This window comes from Thunnus maccoyii, chromosome 2, assembly GCF_910596095.1.
Source record: "Thunnus maccoyii chromosome 2, fThuMac1.1, whole genome shotgun sequence".
In the NCBI taxonomy this organism is placed as follows: Eukaryota; Metazoa; Chordata; class Actinopteri; order Scombriformes; family Scombridae; genus Thunnus; species Thunnus maccoyii.
The window spans coordinates 35,495,647-35,521,124 of NC_056534.1; the positions used below are offsets into that span (position 1 = coordinate 35,495,647).

At 41.7% G+C, this 25,478-nt stretch overlaps 1 protein-coding gene across 2 annotated transcripts; it reads right to left on the reverse strand.

Moving 5' to 3' along the window:
• Positions 1 to 241: 241 nt before the first annotated feature.
• On the reverse strand, positions 242 to 25,478 carry myh9a (myosin, heavy chain 9a, non-muscle). 2 transcript variants are annotated; one of them, XM_042429846.1, is made up of 43 exons: positions 25,247 to 25,478; positions 20,238 to 20,428; positions 19,889 to 20,029; positions 19,615 to 19,771; positions 19,108 to 19,135; positions 18,737 to 18,830; positions 18,163 to 18,183; positions 16,884 to 16,976; positions 16,730 to 16,793; positions 16,144 to 16,242; positions 15,237 to 15,380; positions 14,863 to 14,958; positions 14,628 to 14,704; positions 14,269 to 14,463; positions 12,749 to 12,922; positions 12,311 to 12,484; positions 11,491 to 11,605; positions 10,753 to 10,943; positions 10,417 to 10,538; positions 10,031 to 10,100; positions 9,768 to 9,928; positions 9,472 to 9,580; positions 9,031 to 9,162; positions 8,641 to 8,847; positions 8,390 to 8,527; positions 8,110 to 8,233; positions 7,765 to 7,936; positions 7,321 to 7,533; positions 6,997 to 7,141; positions 6,700 to 6,906; positions 6,429 to 6,533; positions 5,476 to 5,628; positions 5,017 to 5,265; positions 4,678 to 4,890; positions 4,253 to 4,465; positions 3,929 to 4,090; positions 3,506 to 3,634; positions 3,120 to 3,208; positions 2,741 to 2,864; positions 2,149 to 2,357; positions 1,873 to 1,981; positions 1,554 to 1,726; positions 242 to 1,271 (listed from the first exon to the last, which is right to left on the reverse strand). In XM_042429846.1, the coding sequence occupies exons 2-43, from the start codon at positions 20,421 to 20,423 to the stop codon at positions 1,163 to 1,165; spliced, it is 5,886 nt and encodes a 1,961-aa protein (XP_042285780.1). In that variant the 5' UTR covers positions 20,424 to 20,428; positions 25,247 to 25,478; the 3' UTR covers positions 242 to 1,162. The 2 variants fall into 2 exon arrangements, with proteins under 2 accessions (XP_042285780.1, XP_042285786.1); XM_042429852.1 differs by lacking the exon at positions 18,163 to 18,183.

The window sequence follows — 25,478 nt, forward strand, 5'->3', positions numbered from 1 at the left end:
GCTGAATGTGCAACCTCAGAAAGCCTGCAAGGTTCATATTTTACAGTACAAAGACTTTCATTGTTAATGGGAAGCTTGCAGAGACTTGGAGACCTGGTTGAAACTGTCCCTCATGGACATATTTGCAGTAGTCCATAAAAGAGGACAGCTTGTCTGAACATGAAGACTGTTTTAGGTAATCTTTGTATCACATCCCTTTTAAAGCCATTATTGGTAAGACAGAAGAGATTAGGAGATCAAATGCATTTTATATTTTGTAATTTTATTGCATTAAGGCGAATGATAAAATATAGAATAGCCTTAAAATGTTGGCATCAATACGACATGTAATTTGTTTGATAATACAACGGTACAGGATATCAAATTTGACCTAAAATATGCAAGAGTCAAGATTTCAGAGGTTAATGTGCTGACAGAAACCCCTTCTGCTGTGCAAAGCAAAGCACAAATACAGTACAGTGAGAGCTACTACAGGCCAACCCGCCACCAACAATCAATAAAGTGTAAAACTAGTGAGAAACGATACATCAACCAAGCTACAGTGTCACTCATGATGGTACAAAATTTGAATCAAATTTTTTTCCACCAACAACTTTTAACATTCAGAAGAACGAACATTTTCCAATCTTGTGTCTTTGTTTGTGTTGGCATTGTGCAATTTCGGTTGTGGTAACATGAAGGGATAAACACAGTGAGAGGAAAAGAATACAGTACAGATTATTACTGACAATAGCAAATGTAACTGCATCAAAACTCCCGGAAAAAAAAAAAAGACGTGAGTGTGCAAAACAAGCATAAAATGACCAGTGTTTTTCCCTAAAAATGGTTAAGTACAGCACATAAACCTCAAGCACAAATTAAACTGCTCTGGCTTGTAAAAAGGAGCAATGTTTCATCATATAATATACCAATTAAGTAGAAAAATAGACCAAGAAAATTATTTGTAAAGACTTTGTAGAAAAATATCACTCATTCACTGAGATGAATACAATTATTTGGTCAAATATAAATGAATTACATGGAAAGTAACGATAAGGCTATAAGATGTTTGTCATGGGGAATACAAGGCTAACTCCATTCAATAGCTTGCATGGCTAATGTTTCACTATGTTTGCATGTTGACTGTAGTCAATATAATATTTCTCTCTTGGTGCTCGTCCGTTCACTCGGCTGCAGGCTCAGACACCTCGGTCTGCACGTCCACATCTTCATCGCTGTCCAGGGTGGAGCGATTTGTGATGCGTCGCATATTGAAGGGCAAGTCCCCACGTCTTAAAAAAAACAAAAACCCAGTTTAAACACAGTTAATTATACATTGAAAGGCAGGTGTATGAAAACTATATGCAGTTATGTCACAGATGGCACAAACTGGTCAAACAACCTACACTACTCTTCTTCCATTAAGCTGCACAAACTGTAATTATCAATGAATGTTAAGACATAATTGAATGAATGAATGAATATAATCACAGCCCAAAATCTTAATCTTATCTCTCAACCATCCTGCACTCAAATGAAGGCCCTTTGGACATATAAATGTTAGCAGATCCTACCTGATCTTGCTCTTCAGAGAGCTGACTTCACGGTTCATAGCGTCTGCTGACTCCGTGGCATCATCCAGGTCCCTCTGCAGCTTCCTACGGTAGGCGTTGGCTCGCGTCAGCTCCTCCTCGGATTCCTCTAGCTGACGCTTCAGCTGACGCATACGGCTGTTCAACTTGTCCGCCTGCAAAGAGAGAGAGAGAGTTCACTTAGTGTGAAGAGCATCATCAGCGAGGACTCAAGTCAGGACAAAACCACATAATAAGACCCTTCTCTCCTGTCTTTAGCAACATGGATATTAATCAAGTCAAAAGGAGTGAAGAGGCTTACCTGGTCTTTATGTTGCTCCGTGTTGCGCCTCTCGTCATCAACCTGAAGCAGCACCTCTTTCAGCTTCTTCTCTGTTCTCCTGGCCAGCCTGGAGGCCTGCTGACGCTCCCTGGAAGGAGGAGAGAAAGCAAATTGATGAGAGAAAATTCAGTACGTAGTTTTGAGCCTCTGAAAGTTAAAAGTAAAAGTAAAATATTCATGGTTCTTTGATGCGTTTGCTTGATTTAACCAACTGACCACAATACTAATCAATGTGTCCATTGCGCTGGCACTCACTTTGACTCTATGTCGAGCTGCTCTTCCAGCTGAGCTATCTTGGCCTCCAGGGTGGTGATGGAGGATTTATACTTGGACTTGATGGTTCCCTCAAGCTCCTGCAGCTTCAGCTTCAGCTCCTTGTTCTGGCGATCCAGCTGGGAACGAGTCCCCTCCAGCCGCTGGGAGTTGCTGCGCTCTGCAGCCAGCTCTGTGGTCACCTGCTCAGTCTAATGTCACAAAACACACACACAGTAGAGAGCCATTAAAGAAAAGCATATCCTAAAGTAGTCTTATTTTCTTCATCTTTGGAACTCGCTGAAGTGTTGTTTCTCCACTACAACAGAGTTCAGCTGACAATAACTGAAAAGTCTTTTTCTGAAGGATTTGTCCTAATAAAACCAGGTTGTTTTAAGTCTTTTCTTTGTCCATTCAGCCATGGTGGCCAGCTCTACTCTCACTGACTTGTGTTCTTCTCTTTATTCCAAATTAGGTGTTATTACTGATGCAGAAATGTAAAAAACATATCCCTTCTTTTCTCCTGCTTGCAAACAAAAAAAGGTAAAATCCTCAGCTGCATGATCAACATAGCTGAGACATTGTGCATTCTTACCTGCAGTGTGGTTCTCTTCAGGCGGTCGTTGACCATCTCGGTGTTGAGCTGCTCTTCCTCCAGCTCCTCCTCCAGCTGGGTGATGCGGGCCTCCAGCCTCCTCTTCTCATCTGCCAGAAGAGTACTGGGCAGCAAGTGAGGAAGAGGAGAAGTGACGGTTAATATGCAAACATAGATTTCCATAAATAGTGTGTCCTCTATACCCTGTTGTTCACTCACAGCATTATAGCCAAGTGTTAATATACAGATTACATGCACAACTGTGTTACTGTGAAATTTGCGTTTCCATACCACTGATGTATATATTACATTTGGGTGCATCTTCAGTTAATTTACTAAAATACAGGCTGAAAAGTAGCAGTTATAGTTTGGTTCATACTTCTTAGAGTTGCTGTTGGTAATCTCATCCTGGAGCTCATCTCTCTCGGTCTGAGCTTGTCTCTTGAGTCTCTCTGCGGTGGCCAGATCCTGGAGGAGGCAGAAGACAAAAGTATATTAAGACCTCAAAAGCCTGATACTGCAGAGACAATATGAGCCAAGTTAACACTGTTCAACGTATGTAATTAACAACAAAAAAAAGGAAGTGACGGTGACATCCAAAATATATAACACAAGGAGTTAAACATCCTCTAATATTCCATGTAACATACCTCATCTATAACATCTGGTTTAGTCTATAACACTAAGAAATCGTCCAAAACAGGTACTTTATCCTCCATCCAGTCATGTTTTCCAGTTGCTTTTTCCCCAAAGTTACTTTCATACCTCCTGGATGTGCAGGGCGTCCGCCTCCATGGACTTGAGCTTCTTCTCAGTCTCCTTGGCCCCGTTGACAGCTTCGTCTCTGGACAGACGCAGCTCGTCCAGCTCCCTCATTTGCTCTTTCATAAGGGCCTGAAGTGAACATGCAGACAGCAGTTAAGACACCCGTCATTGTGAGGGGATTTCTAATCAATATCTATGATCACAATGACCACTTTTGTTCCATATATAATGTAGAAAAGTTGACCAAACAATAACTTTCATTTGTTAATTATCTAGTGTTACTCTGTAATAGCGATTGATAGGCGGCTCCAATCATTTGCATTGAATTTTTATCAAACATGTATGAAAAAAAAAGAATAGTAAAGAGTTTATGGATCACCCAGCTTTGGCTCAAGGGTATGTGTGTGTGTAATAATATGTTACCTGCAGTTTTTTCAGCTGTTTGAGGGCCTCATCACGGCCCTTGTTGGCAGCATCGATCTGGAGTTCAAGCTCTCCCAGGTCCAGCTCCAGTTTCTTCTTGGATGAGAGGGCCTGACTGCGCTGCCTGCGTTCATCTTCCAGCTCGACCTCCATCTCACGCACCTGAAGGAGAGCAAAACAATGTGGGTGATTTGGTCAGTCACACTAATCAAAACATTTTGCAAGCAGTCACATGTGAAAAATCAACATTTTTATGCAAAACTGCACACAGAAGATACCTTGTAATAATTCTCTCTTGTACATTTAAGGGTTTTTCTCTCTTACCTGTTTGACCAACTGTTTCCTCCTCTCCTCTCCCTGCTCATCTCTGGCCTGCAGGTCTCTGTCAAACTGGGCCTTCATGGCCTGCATGTTGACCTCCAGACGCAGTTTGGCGTCCTCGGTGGCCTGCAGCTCATCCTCCAGCTCCTCCAGCTGAACTCTCATCTCCTCCAGCTGCTGCTCCATGGCGCGCTTTGACCTCTCCAGCTCATGAACCTGTGGAGGGGGAGGTTGCATTGGTATACATGCAGGGTTTTGGCAATATCTATGAACTACTTTTTTTAAACTTATGCTAAAAGCAATGTTGCCATCTGTTACTGCTTCAATAAAAACATAAAAAAAATAGATCAGGTTTGAAATATTCAGCAAGAGCAATTCCTCTCTTTGCAGATCTCCATGCACTAAAACATGCCAGTGTTTTCACTTACACTCTTGCCGACATCATCCTTGGAGGAGACCAAGTCTTCCATCTCGGCCTTGAACATCTTATTGGCCCGATCCAACTCGGCCTTCTGTTCTGTCATGGTCTCCAACTCGCGAGCCAACGTCAATGCTCGCGTCTCCTTCTCCCTGGCCTCAGCCTCGGCCTTGTCGCGCTCCTCAGCGTACTGAGTAGAAATAGTTTTCTCCTCAGCTAGCATCTAAGAAAGGAAAGGAGAGATCAAAAAGGGCAGTTAAGAGTCTAATCACATCTGTAATCTCATAAAAGTAAGTGGCTTTTTAGTGCATCTTTGCTCTGAGCGAAAAACACATTGTGGTCTTGATACCTGGTCGAACTTCTTCTGCTTCTTCTCCAGGTTGGAGACGATCTGCCTCAGGTGGTCCTGGTCCACCAAGAGGTCATCCAGCTCCTGCTGTAAACGGGTTTTGGTCTTGTCCAGTTTGTCATAGGCTGAAGTCTTCTCCTCCAGCTGCTGCTGCACGCTGTCTAACTCCCGCTGGATTCGCTTGCGGCCCTCCTCCGCCCCCTCCAGGGTGGAGACCTCCTGTTCCAGCTTCTTCTTCATCTCTGCCAGCTGAAAACATGAGAGAGGGAATCAGAAGTACAAAGGATGAAATCTGTGAAAGACGTAGGGAGGAAGAGAGGAAGTTCTTCTCTATTGGCTGAGGAAAACTGGATGAAAGGTGATTATAGTACAACTTCAATAACTGTTGATGGGTGCATGTAAAATAAAGATAAGAAAAAACTAAGTGCACAGAAAGAGGAAGTGACAGCATGGACTGACCTGGGCCTGCAGAGTCGTGACCTGCTTCTCTACGTTCCTCTTGCTCTCCTCCTCTTCCTCCAGCATCTCCCGCAGGTTGTTCTGCTCGTCCTCCAGCTGCCTCAGACGAGTGGAGAGGGAGAGCTTCTGACGAGTCTCTTCTTGGAGCAACTCCTGGAGTTTAGAGAACGAATGGAAACAATGTGAGAAAAATATATATTCTTTTCAGCCTTTAAGGATTTTTTTGCTCGCTTTTCACTCCATTTATAGTTATTTGTTAGCATATATCTGTTTACATTTTAGCAAATTTGCACCTTGAAATAAATCATACTGCATTCCTCTTTGCAGAGTTACTATGGATGTACAGAAACAATTGTTAATTACTTTTAATACTACAGAATGTGATGAATATCAGGCGAGATCAGGTCAGGTCTTGTCTGTGGATTTTAAGCTGATTTATGGACATTTATCATGTCGCCAGGCTGTAAGCCAAGTTTTATTTGTCACATACACATTAAACAAGACGATGTGTGACAGAGGCTGTGGTGCTTGTACCCTTATGTGTCCCAGAGAGAAAAGATACATCTTCTGATTATTTTATCAATTGATTGTTTGGTCAATAAAATGTCAGAAAATAGTAATAAAATGCACCTCACAATTTTCTATAGCAAAAGCTGAAACGTTCAAAACATGTTTAAATGTTGTTTGACCGACAGTCCACAACCCAGATATTCAATTTACAGAGTTACAAAGTAGAGAAAAGTGCAAAATTCTCACATTGGAGAAGCTGGAAGCAGAACAAGACTAACAATTAATTGTTTATCAAAATTGTTGTTTATTAATACACTGTCAATTGACTGAATTGATTTATTGACAAATTGTTAAATCTCTTTTTGAGATTATAAGCGAGTGTGTTGGACATCAAAAAGGAACAAGTAGCAATAGCAGTAATTAACATGCATCTGTGTTTGTACCTGTGCGTCCTGCAGCTGAGACTCAGTTGAAGAAAGGTCTTTGCTGGATTTGCTGTTCTTGCCCTCTGCTTCACTCAGGAGGCCGTTTACGTTTTCGAGTTCCGACTAAACCACCAGAAATAAAGAAACAATGAATCACAGACAATTTAAAAATCAGTCACTCCGTCCATCCACACAGAAATATAAAACTTTCCTTCTTTTAACCACCTACTCTTCCTTTACTTCCCTCTAAGCAGTAACTCAACCCTCCAGAAACCTTCTCCGTCCATACCTGCATCTTGGTCATCTTGTCGGACAGCTCCTGCCTCTGTCGTTCACTCTCTGCGTGTTTGACCTGTAGCTCTTGGACTTGGGCTTCGGCCTTCTTCCGGCGGTGCTCGGAATCGGTCTTGCCTTGTGTCAGAGTCTTCAGCTCGATCTGCAGCTCGTTCCACTCGCTCTCCAGGGCCTGCTTGGCTTTCTCCACGGACACTTTGTTCTGCAGGAGTGACACACGTAAGAAACGTTACTGGTGCTCTTCAGATGTCTGTTAAGCATTTGCATCTCGTCTGACCACCTAATTCATTACCCTTTTGGCCTGCTCCAGCTGTTCATTGAGTTCTTCAAATGCCTGATTGTGTTTTTGTCTCATGTCGGCCATCTGCTGCTCATGGACCTTGGCCTCTTCCTCCAGTGTCTTCTTAAGATGGGTGACCTCCGTCTCACGCTTGGTCCTTGAGAGACGGAACAAGAAAGTGAATTTAAAAAGAACGAGCCAAGAAAAAAAAACAAAAATCTATAAATCTTTGCACAACTGTGTTGCCTTCAAAGCTCTTCATGCAAACACTTCTGTTACTGTTTGTTATAAAGATCCACACCTCTAGCAGTAAGACCACATGAGCTTGGTTGTTACCTCAGCTCTTGCTGTGCTGCAGTGGAGTCCAAAGTGTCCTCCAGCTCGGTCTTCAGGGCCTCCAGCTCCTCTCCCAGGTCCCTGCGGTGCTTCTCAGCCTTGGTACGAGCCTGCTTCTCCAGCTCCAGATCCTCCTGCAGCTCAGAGATCTGGGCCTCAAGCTCCCTGATCTTCTTCTGGGCCATGTTCTTGGCTGCAGCCTCCTCCTCTATCCTGAGAGGTGAGGTAAAGAGGAAGGATGAGATTGATACACATGTATATCTTGGAAGTGAGAAACATTTCTGGGGAAAATGAAGCCACGTGGTCATATTTAAAGTGCACATGATCAGTCATTACAATCCTTTTTGTTGCTTTTAAAACAAACTTTGTATCCTGTAATTGAAGATCTGTGATTTCTCCACTGAAATGAAAAGTTGAAACTAAATCTCTGAAAGCGGCTCCGACCTGGCCAGCGCAGCCAGGAGTTCCTCCTCCTTCTTGGCCAGCTGAGCTCGAAGTTCAGCGATCTGAGCCTGCAGGTCTGCGATCTGGTCATTGAGCTCAGTTGAGTCTCCCTCAAGTTTACGACGGTTCTTCTCCAACTCCTGACGCAGTTTCTCCTCCTTCCTGAGACGATCTGAGCGTTAGAAGACAGAAAATTTGTTATTTACAAAGGTAATAACATATGGACTGTGCTGGTAATACAGATACAAAAACACCTAAAATTAAAAACAAAACAAAACACACAAGCAGATTTCTTGGTAGATCAAAAACCTGAAATAAACAATAACGTAACAAATAGACACTTGCCCTCCAAATCTGTGATCATGGCCTCGTGTTTATTCTTGAGTTTCTGCAAGCTTTTGGACTTCTCTTCCTCTTCAGCCAAGTTGGTTGTGAACTCTGAGATCCTCTCCTCCAGCAGTTTCTTCTCCTGAGGTTGAAAAACCAAGAAAAAAAAAAAAAAACTTGTGAAACTGTGACTTGCTGTCCCAGGTGCAACCGTTTTATTCACCCTGCTCTTTTCTTTCACACAGCTTCAATACATAATATTGGTTGGACTATGAATTGATAAGAGACTGTATAAGACCTTGTTGAGCTTGCCGTTCTGGTCGTCCAGCACCATGACGTCTTCCTCAATCTTCTTCAGCTTGGCATCCATGGTGACCTTCTCCATCTGAAGCTTCTGTCTGGCTGCTTCCTCCTCGTCCAGCTGCTGCTCCAGATCCTACATGGAACAATAAATAATTTGCAGTGTTAATTCCGTCTTTAAACACCGCCTTTGATATTTGAATTTCTTCATTACATCTCACAATCTGTATCCCATGGGACTTTACTGACCGTGATGTTCTGCTGCATCTTTTTTCTCTCGGTATGCATCTGGGTGACTCGCTCTTCCTCCTCCTCCAGGCGTGACTCCAGGTCGTGGAGGATCTCCTCCAGCTCCTGCTTCCTGGTGGTCAGACGGGCTCTCATCTCCTCAGCCTCGGCACACAGCTCCGTCTCTGCCTGGAGCTGCTCTTGAAGAGCCAGCTTCTCTGCATTCAGCTAGCAGAGGGGAGGTCAGAGTCAAAGTGAGACGTGATAATTACATCTCAGAGCTGCTTCATTCACAAGATTCATGTTTTTATGAATTAATCCTACATGTGGCAGGTTTGAACGCTGTCACAATCACACAAGATTTAAAATAAAACTACTCACAGCTTATTGCATCATTTTTGAGACTCCTACCTGTTGCTGCTTGGTCTCATATTCTTTGAGCTGCGCCTCAGTCTGCAGCTGTCTTTCCTTCACCTTGATCAGCTCCTCTTCTTTGGCCACCATCTCTTCCTCCTGCCGAGTCACCTGCAGCAGAGGCTTCACCTAGAAAAAAAAACAAAATCCACCCATAGTTATTAAAACAGATGATGATGTTTGGACTTTGTTGGGATGGATGAAATGGCGCTCTCATGAGAATTTTTTTTCTTTCAACAGCAGTCACCTAATTAATTTGGGGTTTTCATTATTGGCAGCACAGAAATCACTGCTCATGTTTGTCCCTTATTCACAAAATCAACATCAAGTATAATGACAAGTAAAAACAGGGTTTTTACAACTTATTAATTTTGCTACTTTTGATCGTTATAATCGTAACCATGACACTAGCATGTTGAATCTACTGCCGTCTCTTACCTTGGTGAAAAGCCTCCACCACTGCCAGTTCCTGAGTTTGAGGTAAGCTGCACAGTTCCTCTGGATAACTTTCATGGCTGTCAGCTGCTGCTGCCTCTTAGCAAAGGCTCTAGAGTAAAAAAAAAAAAAAAAAAACATATTTGCCATTTTGTCAACATGAATGTTCTCTCATCAGATAAATTCGTTTGCAGTAGAAGATTAAGAGCTGCAGTCTGTAAAGTTGTTTCTAATATGTACAGATGGTGAAAAAAAAATATTTTTAATGTTATGGATCCGAGTGACTTAATCCTTCATACTTGCGGGCCACATATCCTCTGCACCAGGCCTGGAAGCTGATGATCACATCAGTGATCTTCATGTCTCTCTCCTCCTCCAGGTGGGCCAGGACTCCGGCTCTGAAGAACACTTTACTTTGACCGATGCGGTACAGGTTAGAGTCCAACTCCAGGGCTTTGATCTGACATAGAGGAGAGAGTGAGACAGATAAAGTAAAGTGGAAATGAGCCATTCCTTCCTCTTTTGATAAACTAATTAAAATTGATTTATTTATTGTTCTTACCATGAGCACGCAGGCTTGCTTCCCATCCATGAAGCCCTTTGGAATTGAATTTGGAGTGAGGATTTCATACCTGAGACACAGACAAGCAGAATTAAATGACATGACTCACATTCACACATTCAGTGTTGTGGTTTTAAGTCTAATGTCTACAGTCTTTCTGCGTCTTGTCGCTTTTTCCTTTTTTCTTATTTCATGTTTGTCCTGCTTCATATTTGATGTTTAGACCAGGACAGGGTTGATGTTTATAGGGTTGGTAAGATATAAATATGTATCAAAAGAGGGAAAGAATGAAAGAGAAAGGAAACAAATATTTTGAGGAATTGCTCTTTATGTATTTAAGTCTTTCAAAAAACATATTGCAAATAACAGCTAGTGTGGTTTGTTACCTCTGTCTGAACTCCTGGAAGACGATGCGGTTGGGGAAGCCCTGTCTGCAGATCCGAATCCCCTCAAGGACTCCGTTACACCTCAGCTGGTCCAGAACCAGATGAGCCTCCAGTTTACCCGCCTGGAGGAGGAAACACACACACACACACACACACACACCAATTAAAGATTTGTGCATGTTCTGTTTCTTTTTGATCATTATGCATAGTCCAATAATTTGTGATTGTGATGGATAAAAACAACTTAATAATTCTCTATTAGCGTTTAATAAACTGTCAGGATCTGCAACAGCTGCAGTGCTGCTAAATGACGTCGATGTGTCCTTTGTTCTGTACCTTCTTCTCGTGGTTGGGGATGATGCAGCGGACAAAGTTAGGGTTGGTGTTTCTGAGCGTGGCCATCAGGTTACCCAGCTGCTCCTTGTACAGTTGGCCCACAGTGCGGAACATGCCTTTACGGGTTTTGAACGCACCGTGCATTGAGTCAGACATTCCTGCCACCTTATCCAGGCCGACGATACGGTCCACTGTGAGGACACGGAGGATGTGGAAAAAGATTTTTTCAGCGTGTTTTATGATAACATCTTAGTTTCTCACGATGAAAACATGTTTTGTATCACATCTTTTAGATAATAACTGACTGACTGACTGCAGTTCTTTTGACCAAACACCAGATGGCCTCGTGTTTACAGAAATTAAACTGTTTGCTCCATCGTGTGATTCTGGTTTTAGTCATTTCAGTAATGACATTTTACCAGCAACAAATGTAAGTAAGGTTCATTTAAGGTGACAAAATTTAAACTATGAGTTGTGTAATGCACACTTGGCCAACAGTTATGTTGAAAATGTGATCATGCAAAAGATATTGTTGAACTGCTGCACACAAGTTTGTTAGAAACGCATGCAGCGTCCCAGTTTTGGGCCTTTGACAGGCATCAAAAGATACCTTCTTAAAATGCTGCATTTCCAATAAACAAGTGCAGTAATTCAACAATTTTGGTTTTTTTGCAACGTGACATTTTCATAATTCTTACAGCAGTAAGCAGAATGAGATTTTGGATAAATTCCACTCACTGTCTCTCCACAGGTCGGCAGTAAATTTGTCTGTAGACTGGTTGAGCAAAGTGGCCACGCACTCATTCAGAGGATCCATGTTTTTCATCAGCCACTCATCTGCTTTGTAGTCCACCTGCACCAGAGTGAGAGGATTTATTTAAATACATTTACAGTACTCTAAAACACAGTACAAGTATTTATGAAGTTTAGTTACAAATTTGTTGTATAAAACATGTAATAAAACTTTAGCCAGAAAACTATGTTGTTACATTGCAGCCAAAGTAGTCAGCTGGTGGAAAGTAACTTTTAACTGTACTTAAGTATTTCCATTTAATGCTACAGTACTTCAAACTTTTACTCCACTCCATTAGAGGAAGTTTTACTTTTTACTCCATTACATTTAGATCACAGATATAGTTACTAGTTAAACTGCAGATTAAGATTGTTCCAATTAAAGCTCATAAAATGAGTCTTATAGATCAAACTACCTAACAGTACGTAAAGCAGCTCCACCTCAACAAGCTACAAAAACAAAATACTATTTTATGTTAATGCACAAATAACAGTAATCCATGATAATAATAATAATTTTAAATAAAATCACTTCCAAAGAGGTCATTCTGCATAATGAACACTGTTACATTTTAACACGTGTCAATATTTCTACATTGTAGTTTAATTACTTTCAGGAGGATAATTACATTCTTCTGGAAGAATATGGTCTTAACTTATAAAGAAATATGGACAAAGGCCTTGAAGCCAACTGTAAATATACATGTTCTACAAGTTTAAATTCAGATAAAAATATAACTTTACAAGTTACAGATTCAACAATGACCTTTCCAGCATAATGTATGATGCAGAAATCAGCATCGTCCTTCAGTTTCTTGGGTTTCTGGAACTTGGGGTTGTTTCCCTGCTCCTGGACCACCTTCTCCACAAAGGACTTGTCTGTGGCTTTGGGGAACCAGCACTCTTCATCCAGCAGTGAGAGGATACCTGGAGGACCAGCCTGTGATGAACAGTGGGGGGGGGAAAAAAAGAAAAGCAAAACAAACAGCATGCGTCAGTCTGCAGTTCACAGGAATCCTGACTAATTTAATAATTTATACGCAGTTACAAGCTGCAACTTGAACTACACAGCTGTTTTCTGCAGAAAACACAGGCAGTGAGTTCTGCAGAACGCTTGTAAATGACTTCACTTCAAGTTAAGACAGATACAGTCGGTGTTTATGTATGAGGCTTGAAGAAAAATAGTAACTGGATGTTATCTTACATGTTTTTCAATAAGGTCGATGCAGGGTTGCAGGTCGAGGCCGAAGTCGATGAAGCTCCACTCGATGCCCTCCCGCTGGTACTCCTCCTGCTCCAGGATGAACATGGTGTGGTTGAAGAGCTGCTGCAGCTTCTCGTTGGTGTAGTTGATACACATCTGCTCAAACGAGTTCAGCTAGAGGAGAGAATGAGAACAAGGTAATGAATATATAGTATGATATAAAATGAAAAACAGCATGCAGATACAGTATATCGTGATTGACAGATTGGTAGGAATTGCAGTTTCTATTTCACACTGAATTCTTTTGGCTTGTCAATCTTTCTCTGCATCTCTTGGCAACAGGTATTCACGTTGTAATGTGCTCAGCCAATCAGAATGAGACTTCTTAAGCCCTGTAGAGGCTCCTCGTCCACTTTTAAATCAGCTCTGAGATAATGACATACAGTAGACAGATTAGAAGATTATTTTCACTAATGATTCACTGATCACATACAACCCGCTGCCACAAGGATGGGCAGAACATCTAGAGTGCTCCGACAGCGATGGAGGTACATCTAGCATCTCAGAGAGAAAACAAACTACTGTATAATGACAGCGAAGTGTGTCAGCAGTCGCTTGATTCCCAGATGAAGACGATGATTTGAGACTCAACCTGGAGTCCAAATATAAACTGTCGAGAATATACCTGTTGCAGTCAACAGCAAGAAAGGGCTGGATGTGGTTTCCAACAGAGATGGACAGATGAACAATTTGCCCTGCGGTGAGCATGTCTCAGCTCTAACCACTGTTGGTGTCTGAGATTTCTTGGCTAAAACCTCCCTTCAATGGAAGGACAGTGAAGATCTGCGTGCTCCACTGTTTCCAGACATTTTCAGGGCCACATGTCCCTTAATGTCAGTGAGGGATTACTGTACTGTCTACCGTACATCTCCAATAAGAGAGGGAGATGGACAGCAGGTCTTTTTGAAACCCTGTCCAATCATGGAGCTGCAGACTGTCCATGTGTCCCTTTAGGACTGATACTAAGTACCAGTGAGTGAGATTTGCTGTGTGAGAGTCTTCAGCCTCATTTGTCAATTCAAGTGTCTCTTATTTGAATAAAATCCAGATGCGATTTAGAACACTTTTGTTTACATTCAGTCTCTGATGGCAGCAACTGGTCTTGGTTTTCGCAGGCTACATGCAAATCAGGGTCAGCCTTATTCCAGTCCAGAGGGTGGCTGTATTGTACCTGAATCTGTTTGATAACTGCCAAAAAGCATGCATGCACAATGCATTTCGAACCAATCTCGGATGCTTTTACGATAGACATCCGATAGCTATCTGACCTGCCCAACATGCATGACAAAGTTTAAACAGGGTCTTTACAGCGCAGAGACACCATTAAAACCAGCCATGTCTTTGCCATCTCAGTGGGTTTGTTTAACAGTGTGTGTGTGTAAATAGGGGGAGTCTATTTACAGTCAGAATGCTGACCAAAACTCTGCATCACTGAGTTTGTCAGGCCCTAAAAACTTTACCTCAAAGATCTCAAATCCAGCGATGTCTAGGATCCCGATGAAGGAGGCTCCCTGTCTCTTGGTCTTGTCCAGGGCTTTATTGATTCTCAGGACCAGCCAGCGGAACATTCTCTCGTAAGAAGCTTTGGCCAGAGCCTCGACAGCAAACTCAGCCTGCTCCTGGGTCTGGGCTTTCTGGACATAGTCCCTGCCAACCTGGGGAAAAAAAAAAAAAATTCCCATGTCATACTGTGATACTAAAACTATTGTGACATGTCTTGTTTAATCTTGTTAATTAATTATGGAGCAACAAACAGAAACCAAACACCAAGTTCAAACAAAAAAGTGGTAATAATGGTCACAATGATTGCAACGCAGACCTTGATTCTGGGAGACAGGATGGCTCGAGTAAAGTCGGTCACGTTGACGCCCAGCAGATGACACACTTTCTGGGCAGCTGGAGGTGAAACATGGAGGATGTAAAAGGTGGATGATGGATGAATTGGGAGGGTTTAAATGGATAAAAATGGATTGAGACAGACAGTCTACACAGAGGAAATGATGATGATGATGATGATGATGATGATGATAGTGGTGCTGTGTAAATGTGTGTACCAGTGTCATCAGGCATGGAGGCCTGGTCAGAGTGACGCTCCTTCTTGAAGGTCATGTTTCCCAACTGCAGCACGGCCGACACCACCTTTAACAGACCTGACCAACAGACAGAAGATCTCACTGTTTGCTGCCGCGAATGAATCTCACATGCAGAACAATGTGCCACTATACCTTTTTTTTTTTTTTTTTTTTTAAAGCAGCCCCAGAAAACTCATTATGTAGAAGATATTTAATGCAACTCCTTAAGAATGACTTAAATAATCAAGTTGACCCATTAAGCAAAAATCACTGTTTTGCATTCAGAAATGTCACCAGAGTTGTTGAAATACTGTAATACTGTGCCAAATTTATTTAAAAAACAAAAATCAAGGTACCAATTCTCTCCTCTTCCGGGATGCTCATGATCTGAAAGGCGTCCATAGTCTCAGTGAACAAGTCCTTGTCCTGCTGGCCAGGAATCGTCACGTTTCCGTTGGACAGAAAGCGGTACTTGCTGTAATCCTCCAGACACAACTCAGCTGGATAGTGAGGAGGAAAAGAGGAAGGAGTCATTCATTGAGAACTGATATTTATAGCACCATTTCTGTGAAGTAGAGAGGCGGCACTGCTCAACTCTACACGGCTTGAATGTAGATAACTTCAGCGCTAGTAACTGAACAGAGAAAAAGGGAAGCTCGGTTTTTAATCATGGTGGCCAGGCCAGCTACTTCCCATGTACAGTATCTATACAAGGGGACACATGCAATGGTTTTTTCTACCTTGCTGACGTCTGTTCCATAGCCTTTGTTGCTAAGGTTTTCCCCATGTGTTGTTTACGTCTCTCATATTTCGGTTTGGGTTTCTCAAACATGCACAAATGTATTTGAGAAGTTGACATTTCGAGTAAAGCTCAAGAAAAAAAACAGGTGAAATCCTACTACTACTACTGTTTGTTCATATTGCTGCTGGAAGTCAGCTGAGACGCAGCTTCTCTGAGCTAACCAATCAGAACACAGTGGGCTCATCGGGAGGTGGGGCCTTAAAGAGACAGGAACTAAAAACGGCCTGTTTCAGACAGAGGCTGATCTAAGGGGCTGCAAAAGAGTTAAATAAGTTGTATTTGAACAGTAAATCATGCAAAGATATTTCAGTAGAGCATCAGAATATAAATATAGATCTGGAAATGTGCATGTTATGTCCCCTTTAAGAAATGTCTTGGCTGTCTTGAACTGTAAGTCCCATTCTGGTAATAATAAAACATTTATTTTGCAACTTTCTATAATAAAAAAGTTGTGTGCTCACAGCGCAGCTTGTCCCCTGCTCCTGTCAGCATGTAGTAGAAGACATGGAAGCTCCTCTCCTCTTTAGCTTGTCTGATGGCCCGAGACTTCTCCAGCAGATCTGGCAACATTTCAGTCAAGGACAGACAAATGCAACAGCAGCATCTTAAACGTGCAGTACAGAGGAAAGGCTGGATTACCATCCGGGCAAACTGGGCAACTGCTCCAGGATCCCAGGTTGTCTTTGTGGTAATGTGATAAATTTCAAATTTGTTTGGCAATATGCACCACAATGCCCTAAGATGTCTCATGCATTTACTTATCCATTTATCTTTGTCAAAATGTGTTTTAATCTTTTTTCATATTTTAGTGGTCATTTGTTTCCACGGTGCAGATCCTTCAGCAACTTTCATCGTAAAATGACACGGGGCAAGGGAGTATTACGTTGTACAAATACTGGTTGGTTTCTGTCACTCACACCAGGGCAAACTGGGCTGGGGCAACATGTTTGTGTGTTTGGGGCAGAGCCTGACGCCACCTAACAGGTTAATCCAGCCTGGTGCAAAAAGAACAGAGAAAGCAAGAAGCATGTTTTTAAAAAAGGATGCAAGTTTCAATGTTGGCTCCAACGATGTATCCATTGACGTCAAAGTTGATCCTGATAAATTTTCCCTACAAGAGAAAACAAATAATTTTTGATATGCAGCATTAAAACTTAAAAATCATGTTTTAAAGGTGTAATTTAATACAAGCCATTCTTACGAATCTTGAAGAGTTGTCATTCTTGACGGTCTTAGCGTTGCCAAAGGCCTCCAGGATGGGGTTCGCTTGCAGAAGCTGTTTCTCCAGTTCCCCCTGACAGAGAGGAGACGGTATCAGAGCAAACCGTAGACTTCATGACTCTGAGCTGGACATTTGTCAAACAAGCACAACTTGAAATCATGCATTTACTTGAAGCGCTGCAGCCCTTTCATTGGCAAATGCAAATGCAAGCTCTGTGCAATTACTCATTCAACTTGTTAAAAACCATTCAGGCTGCATATTGAAAAGAGTTACCTCAAGGGATGTTATCATTGCTCAAATGCCCAATCAACCACAAACACACACGCATGCATGCATGCAAATACACAGTCCTGCACATTCCAACACACATTGCCGCAGCACAGCAAGCCCACTCAAGCACAAAACCCCTGTAAGACCATCCCTGTCCATGCAGGCACAAACAGGAGAACACAAGCAGCACACAGCTTGGCCAAGATCCCCCAAAAGGAAATGCAGGAGTACACTGTACCACCCCAAAATGTCTACATAACAATAACTGAATCCAGATTGATGGATTGAAGAAAAAAAATAGCTGATGGGTGGAGTGAGAGACAATACCTTTACCTAATAAAGCTTTAAAATAAGCTGAAATACATCTTACTGTTTGTGCCTAACTGCTCTTCCGGGCATGGACAACTTGGTTTTGGATTTTTAAAGAAAGTATTCAACTCATATCTAAAACATATGAGGGTAAACCTTCTTACTGTTGTAATTTTAAATGTTTTTCTTGGTTTTAAGAGCAAAGTTTGACATTTTGGGTATATTTGCTTTCTTGCAATTAAATGAGAAGATAGATAACACTCTCATGGGGGAGGGGGGGGGATTATGTGCCAGACTATTTCATACACTTTGGGTTTTTTTTGTACAGATTAAACACATAAAATATAATGTGTTAATTAGTGAGCTTTAGAGGTGCTGCTTGAGCCAGGCAAGCCACTTCCCCCCTGTTTTTAGTCTTTATGCTAAGCTAACCAGCTGTAGTTTCATATTTAAAAACAGAGAGAGTGGCATCAATCTTCTAACTCACAGAAAGAAAGCAAATAAGCGTATTTCCCAAAATGTAAAACTATTCTTGTAAAGCCACAGTCTAAATCCAAGTATTTTAATGCATTTCCTTCAAAACCCAGACAAAGACAACAAAACATTTCCCGTTAGTAGAGTAGCTCGTGCATAAAAACAGTTAGACACCATGTTTATGGAGTCAGAACGATTAACTCACATGTGACAAAACCGCACTGCCCTAGAGAGGGGGGTGAGAAAAAAAAAAAAAAAAAAAGAAGAGAGAATTCAACATGTTTGACGCCAACTTCACACAAATTATGTAATTCAGAGGAAACCTGGTGTCACCTGACGGATCATGAAGAAATTTCAACATTTCAACATTCGACATTGTGAAATAACCTACATACAAGAAGAACAGTACAAATATTCTCACACACACACACACACACACACACACACACACACACACACACACACACATCTGCGTTCTGCTTCACTTTGAGTCAGCAGAGAGGTGAGGCAGGCACGTCAAGGCCTGAAAGAGGAATGCGCAGTAGTCGCCACACGGCTCGTTCAGGTAGACTACCTTATAGAGATGTACTCACATGGAAATCTACCAAAAAAGGGGAAGAACAGGGAGGCAGGAAAGAGAACATCGGAAGAGAGGAAAGACACAAAAAGGAGGGGGTTTGGGGGGGAGGTGTCCATCGTAGTCTCTACAAATGTTCGGACAACGGTGAGAAGCGAATCAGAAAGGAAGAGGAGACTGAAGAAGACAAACAAGTACTGACCTGATCTTTCTTGGACTTGAAAGATGAGGCAACATGAGCAAGATACTGAATGACTTTCTTAGTATTTTCTGTTTTCCCTGCTCCGGACTCCCCACTGTAAAGACACAATATATACATATAGAACATTTAGAAACATTATGTATCAATCAGGAAAAGCTGTCAATACTTTACAACAACAATAAATACAAAGATTCTGATAAATACAACTCAAGTATGACCTCTTGTGCAAAAAAACAGGAAGCCTGTAGCTTCACTGCACAATCAAATTTGAACTGAAACTGTTTGAATCTGGGAGAAAAATAATGACTGATAACTAAAGAAAAAACTAAACCAGTTGACAGGGAAAGTACTGACAGAAAAGAGAGACTTACGTGCAAAGGATGGACTGGTCCTCACGATCTGGTCGAGGATGAGAAAGAAGTGAAATCCCGATCAGGAAACAGTTGACAGAAAACAGAAAAACACAAGCAGTTGAAGTCTTCTATTGCGTGTGATTGATTATCTCAGGAGTTTGCAGCAAGTATGAGTTTAAACCATGTAGGACTGAAACAATTACAACACAACAGTTCCACTTAGAAACTTCTAATTTCACATTTGTAATTTCATCATTTCATTGTAAATTATACAGTGGTTGAAAGACAGAAAATTACTACTTTAATAATCAATAATTAGTTTAGTTATCTATCAAGCAAATACAGAAAAATATTTACAGGATTCAGCTACTTTTTTTTGCTTGAAATGATTGTTAATTGAATATCTTTGGTATCTGAACTGGATCTAACAAACATCTTGGAGTACACACACTCAGTACACACTGGTCTATGTACTTTACCTAATACACAGTTTTGTTTATCTGTATAAAAATATAATTATAGTACCCTGCATCATGCTCCTGTATGCTGTGTCTGTGATGGCGTAGATGTGAGGGGGCATCTCGTGCCTCTTCTTGCCCTTGTACATGTTCACTATGTCCTCAGTGTAGATGGGCAGGTACTTGTACGGGTTGACCACCACACAGAAGAGACCCGAGTATGTCTGGGGGGAAGACAGAAGATAGTTTAATGCACGGAATAAAAAAAAAAATCAATCATCTGTAACATCATTCACGTTTATGGCGCCACTACACAAACGCATGTGTCCACCCAAACTCACATAGATGAGTCCAGAGTAGTATCGCTCCTTGAGGTTGTGCAGCACAGAGGCTTCGTTCAGGCAGGTGAGCTCCGCCATGTCCTCCACCTTATTGAACTTGGGTGGATTCATCTTCTGGATATCATCCTTGTTTACCTTCACCTGAAGTTCACAGAGACCAGAAAGTTGTCAAGACTTGGATGGCAAACACATATTTGGTTAAAATTCAGTTAATGTCATTTGCCGAACGTATTTTTAGCAAATTGCAGTGGCATCAATCAGATGAAAACGCTGGTTGGTTGGTTGGCTGGTCAGGATCACACAGCTGATGTTAATTTCAATTCATCGTACTGAAATTTGTCAGTTTCACCTTCTTGCCCGAGTCCGTCAGCTCCACCAAACACTCCTCTCCTTGCTCCTCCTTGACGGAGCCGGACTCGAAGCCCATCTTCTCGGAGGGAACCCACACCAGCTTCTTGGTGGCCCAGTCGGCCTGCGCCAGGGGGTTGTTGGTCCCGCTGCGGTCCCCATACAGGAACTTGTCTGCGTCCGTCATGGTAGCTTTAAGACAGAGAAAATGGACATTTTAAACCAATCAGTTTAAAAAAAAACGAAACAAAAAAACCCCATTCTGACTTGGCTGAACTTTCAGAGAATTGACAGAGTTTGTAAGAGCAACAAAAAAATATAAAACCGGCATTTTGCTTCAGACCTGAAGGGCTCCTTGTACAATCTTCCTTTACAGGTTGTTAAATCCTATATCATTCTGCTGTATCTGGTTGCCAAACTGTTGGTGTGGCCTCAGAGTCTTGATATAAAACTACCTTAAAAAAAATAAAGGGCGGGGAATTCCACGTATTTTTACACGTAAAGATAAGCTTGGTTGTCATGAGAAGTGCTACTCAGCCAGCTCAACTCATTTCTTGTTTTCTGTGGTTCTGCAGCGAGTTCCCCACCACTGAGAAAACACTTCAGACTTAAAATGTGAGTCATCATGACTTCTGGTTTTGTACATTTCACCCGTGTACAAAGGCGTTTTGTTCTTGGAAAGGCATCATGATACAGGTAAAATCAAAATATTTAAAATTATCATTACTGTCTATTATGATGTGCAATTCAGATTAAAATGCTCTAAAAAACAAAGACGTCACTGTGGCCTTGAAGTTTAAGATGCTGACAATGTAATTCAGGAGTTGCAGGGGAACTTTGTTGTAGTCAAACCTCTTGTCTCTTCCCTTATCTGCTGTCATCTCTACTCTGTTGTAATCAAACAAACCCAAAAACGCCCTGATTAAAAAAAAAAAAAAAAAAAAAAAACAAATTAGAAAAGTGCGTAGCTCTAAAATAATTCTGCTCACTACTAGTTTAGACGACTGTGTCTGCATTATATTGAGAATATTTCATTTACGTACACAAGCGGATCCGAAAATTACCTTTCAATATTACTCAAACAGGAGGGTTTTCCTTTGTGTGTCAGTGAGACTTGACTACAACAGCTTTTGTTGTTACTGCTTGACATGCAACCTAAACGGTCACTCATCACATGTGATAATAGGTCTTTGTGTTGAGTTTGCATAATGACTTTTAGCTCAAAGTGACACAAAAACACGGATGTGAGCGCTCAGATGAGCTCGCTGACAAACAACACGCGATGAAATTCACTGCACCGTCAGGAGGTAACAGGAGGTAAAGCACAGGTTCGGGTCCATAACCTCCACAACAGCTGTCATTTTCATTCAGTTTCACTGTGTTATTATGAGCATGCAACCTATAACCTGTGACCTATAAACCTACTAAAGCTCTTCTAAACAGACAAATGTAGAGAAAGAGCGTGTTGAGCTGCTTACAGGTCATTTAAAAAATAAAAAATCCCAAATACATCAAACATCTAATTTCAATCCTCGCCAGTGTATTTATGACCTGAGGCACATTGTAGTCAGACAAAACAATTAGTCACCTCAACTCTACAGTGCAGCTGCATCTCTGCGTCATGTTTCTTCTACCTGTCCATCTATAATTCCCTGTCTGGACTAAATTCCTTCCTCACCAGCTCATTACACAGAATTCCACAAATTCCCAACTCCCTCTCTCCCACTCGTCTTCACTGCTCATTATCCCCAAACCCTCTCGTCAGATTCTCGATTTCCGCCAGCGGTAACAAATGTTCAGCTATTACATTATCACTGTGCTGCAGGCTCTGTGCACCGCCTGCAGTCGCGTGTTATGTAAAGTACTGATAGAGGTCGGTGGCGGGATGCTTTGCAATCAGAGAGGCAGGAAGGAATGTCGGGAGCAAGTCTGGGCAAAGAGAGAAATGTCATTATTCCCCGACCGCACCCTGCATCCATCCCCTCAAGTCTGCTTTCACCAAAAGAGTTTGAAACAACTTATTGTTTATAGAAGAAGCCCCCATGAGATGTATAATTTCATCTTTTAAGAGGGTCCTGATAAACTACATTTCACCATCTATTAAGTCACATATAAAAACAATGAACACAGAAAGATACAATAAAAAAACAACAATAAAAAGTCATTATCATGAATTTGAAAGTAAAGATTAGAAGTAAGAGCAACTTGATCTGGTTATAGATGTAATGTGTGACAAGAAATGTATCTAATACAAGAGCCTTTAAACATAAACTGGTTTCTGTTGAGACCAAGGCAGTGGTTCCCAACACCCTCCACAGGTTACAAGCTGGCTGAATAAAATAATGACCAAACTAAAATCTGAACTGTTTTCAGAGTTAAAAAGGTTGTGTAGCAGAAATATGTTTTTGTCTTCTTTCTTATCTTATTAATCATCTCATGACCACTCAGATTTATCAGATAAAGACCACTAGACAGAAAGACAAAGATGTATTTAAAATGGAGGCATTTCAAATGACAATTAAACACCTCATACATATAAAAGTATTAAGTGTGTGATGGACTTTTTTGAATTATATGTTGTAAATAACATTCAAAACATAAAAAAAATTAGTTGGATGTTTTTTCTAGACATTAAGGATAAAATATTTGAATCTCTAAAGGATGCCCAGACCTTTGGTTTGCTTTTTAAAGACAAGAATATTATCAGCTGGTAGTAACTCATAGACAACCAAGAGAAGATATAATATTCTCAACAACAGGAGTTATCATATAGAGTAGAAGTAGGGCAGCTCCTCCTCTCAGGTGTAGGATGGATGATGAAAAAACAGCAGAGCGTGTGTGTGTGTGTGTGTGTGTGCGGAGAGAGATAAAGACAAGAGGAGTGTGTGTTTATAGGAGTGAGGGATAAGGGGATCAGTGCACAAGGTGTCATCTGTGTCTCTCTTAAGTTCATTATGTGCTCAGACTCTTGAAGATCTGTGGGGGGGTTAGAGGGACGTGGGGGGGGCCAAACTAGGTGACATGTCTACTGGTTCATCATCGAGCACTTAACGCAAAACTCCTGCAAAGTGTGTGAAACTGCAGCATTCCCAGCAGTCAGAGAAGCCTGAGAGCATCATGTCTTTACGTTGAATAAATGAATGCCTTAATCATCGTTAATTAATCAGACTAAAGCCTCATTAAACACGAGATCTACACAGAAAACTTGTGACATTCAAATGTATGTGGCTTCACGGTCTAAGCCATCCATGGGCTAACTTCCTCAGGAAGTTGCACAAACTGGGCCTATGCACATTTTGACACTTTGTGGTTCAAAATGACAAACTGAACTAGTTCAACCTGCACATCCACCCTTTGCTATCAAATCTATTCAAATCACTTTAATCCAGTAATTAAAAAAGGTGTGGACAGCAGAATATCCAACACACGCCTGATCAAAAATCACATCCTGCGACTGCGCTGCTGAACCAGGATGAAGAATAAAGTCAATGTCTAACAAGGATTTTAACAAACATGTAAAGACTAGTTTAACCCATCTGCACTCACTCACCTTGTTAATCTTACAGCTTTTGGAATTAATTATCACTGCAGAGGCCTTCCTATTGTCTGCACTGACAACCCGCTTAATCTGCTTCTCTTGTGCTCTTTGCTCTCCTCATGCACGTTTTCAACAGCATCTCCAGTCTCCTGCTCTCTCCTGTTCTTGGCTACCAGTCAATCCCTGCTTTATCCAGGCTTCCATGGCTCTTACCTAACGCGGGGAGCACATGTCCCTGCAGCGACGAGCCCTGCCATCTGCAGCCTGGCTGCTGATACAGGGCTGGTGGGGTGAGGGAGGGACTGATAAGAGACAGACCATGTTGGTGTAAACATCAGGGATTAGTCAAAGTATGAGGACAGCGATAGAGAGTCCAGGTTTTGAGAGGGAGCAAGATGAGCTCTGTTTGCTTAAAGGTGTGAAAAAAAAGGGGAAAATATCAAGATTTCAGTAATAATAAGATGTTTGCATTTTACTTTAAGTATAAAAAAAAGGTGATGGGAGGGCAGAGGAGGCAGTGTTGCAGAACCAGATGACTTTGTGGCTCCAGATGTGGCGGTGGTGTTACATTTCCGGGGCTGAACCCAAAAGAGGAAGATCAGAAAAAGACTACTTGTGCAAATCATGACTAGCAATATGTACCAGATGAAACAGTCTCTAACAGATCATGTTAAAAATGAATTACTCATCATGACCTGAGCCAAATCCGCTTTTGCGCGCTGCGTGTTGATATTGTATCCTGAGGGTAGATCACAGCAGCAGGGCGTGTGCAGTTTGTTTTATTAAAAGACAAAAAAACAAAACTCACCTCATGCAAACCACCTGACAATCAACCAGACAAAGTGCACTGCAGGATCCAAACTAAGTAATTAGAACAGACATGAGCTGAAGTCTAAACAGTGAATACCTGAGATGAAGACATGAATTTTCATACCTCAGGCAGGACTGTTTGTCCTGTCACACTGTTGGTGTCACTCTGCACATTATTATTTCCTCATAAATAAAGGAAACGTGTCCTAAACTATAAAGTAAACCTTACTTCATATCCATCTTTTAAACAGGACAGAGTTCATCTTCATTACAGGTCATTTCCCTTCTGAAAGTATCATTTTGAAAGTATAATTGAGTTTTACTGGTGGTTGTTTGTCTTGTGAGCATCATAAGGAAGCAGGTAGCTTTAGCTGTGAGTCAGTATCACAACTGTCAGCACAAGTCCTACTGAGTGTTTTAAATCAGCTTAACTTTATGTTCAGAGACAATATGGTGATAATTGAGCATGCGCGGGTTTAAAGGGCTCCTCTGTGTGGCTTGAGGAGCACACCTGGTTGGATGCGCCACATTAACCACCTTGAGCAACAACAAATGTATTTCTGCTTGTCTTTCTTCAACTAAAATCTCACTTCACTACACTCATCACACAGAAAACAGTCAACCCGCTGTCTCCACCTGCTAAAAACAAACAGTAAACACACCTGGTTTTCAGCTGCAGGCACTGTAGGTGAGCTCGGTTCGTCTTGTTGTGTCCGTGTTTGCAGCAGCAGCAGCAGCGCAGTTCTCCTGCTTCTTCACAAAACAAGAGGCTGCTCAGGAAAAAAGCTTCTTCTGTGTCTCTTCTGTGTCTCTGCTGTGTCACTGCTCTGTCATGCGGTCCAGCTGCTCAGGCGTGGCTCGGTGAGGATGGACTCTTCTGCACCGCTGATCCGC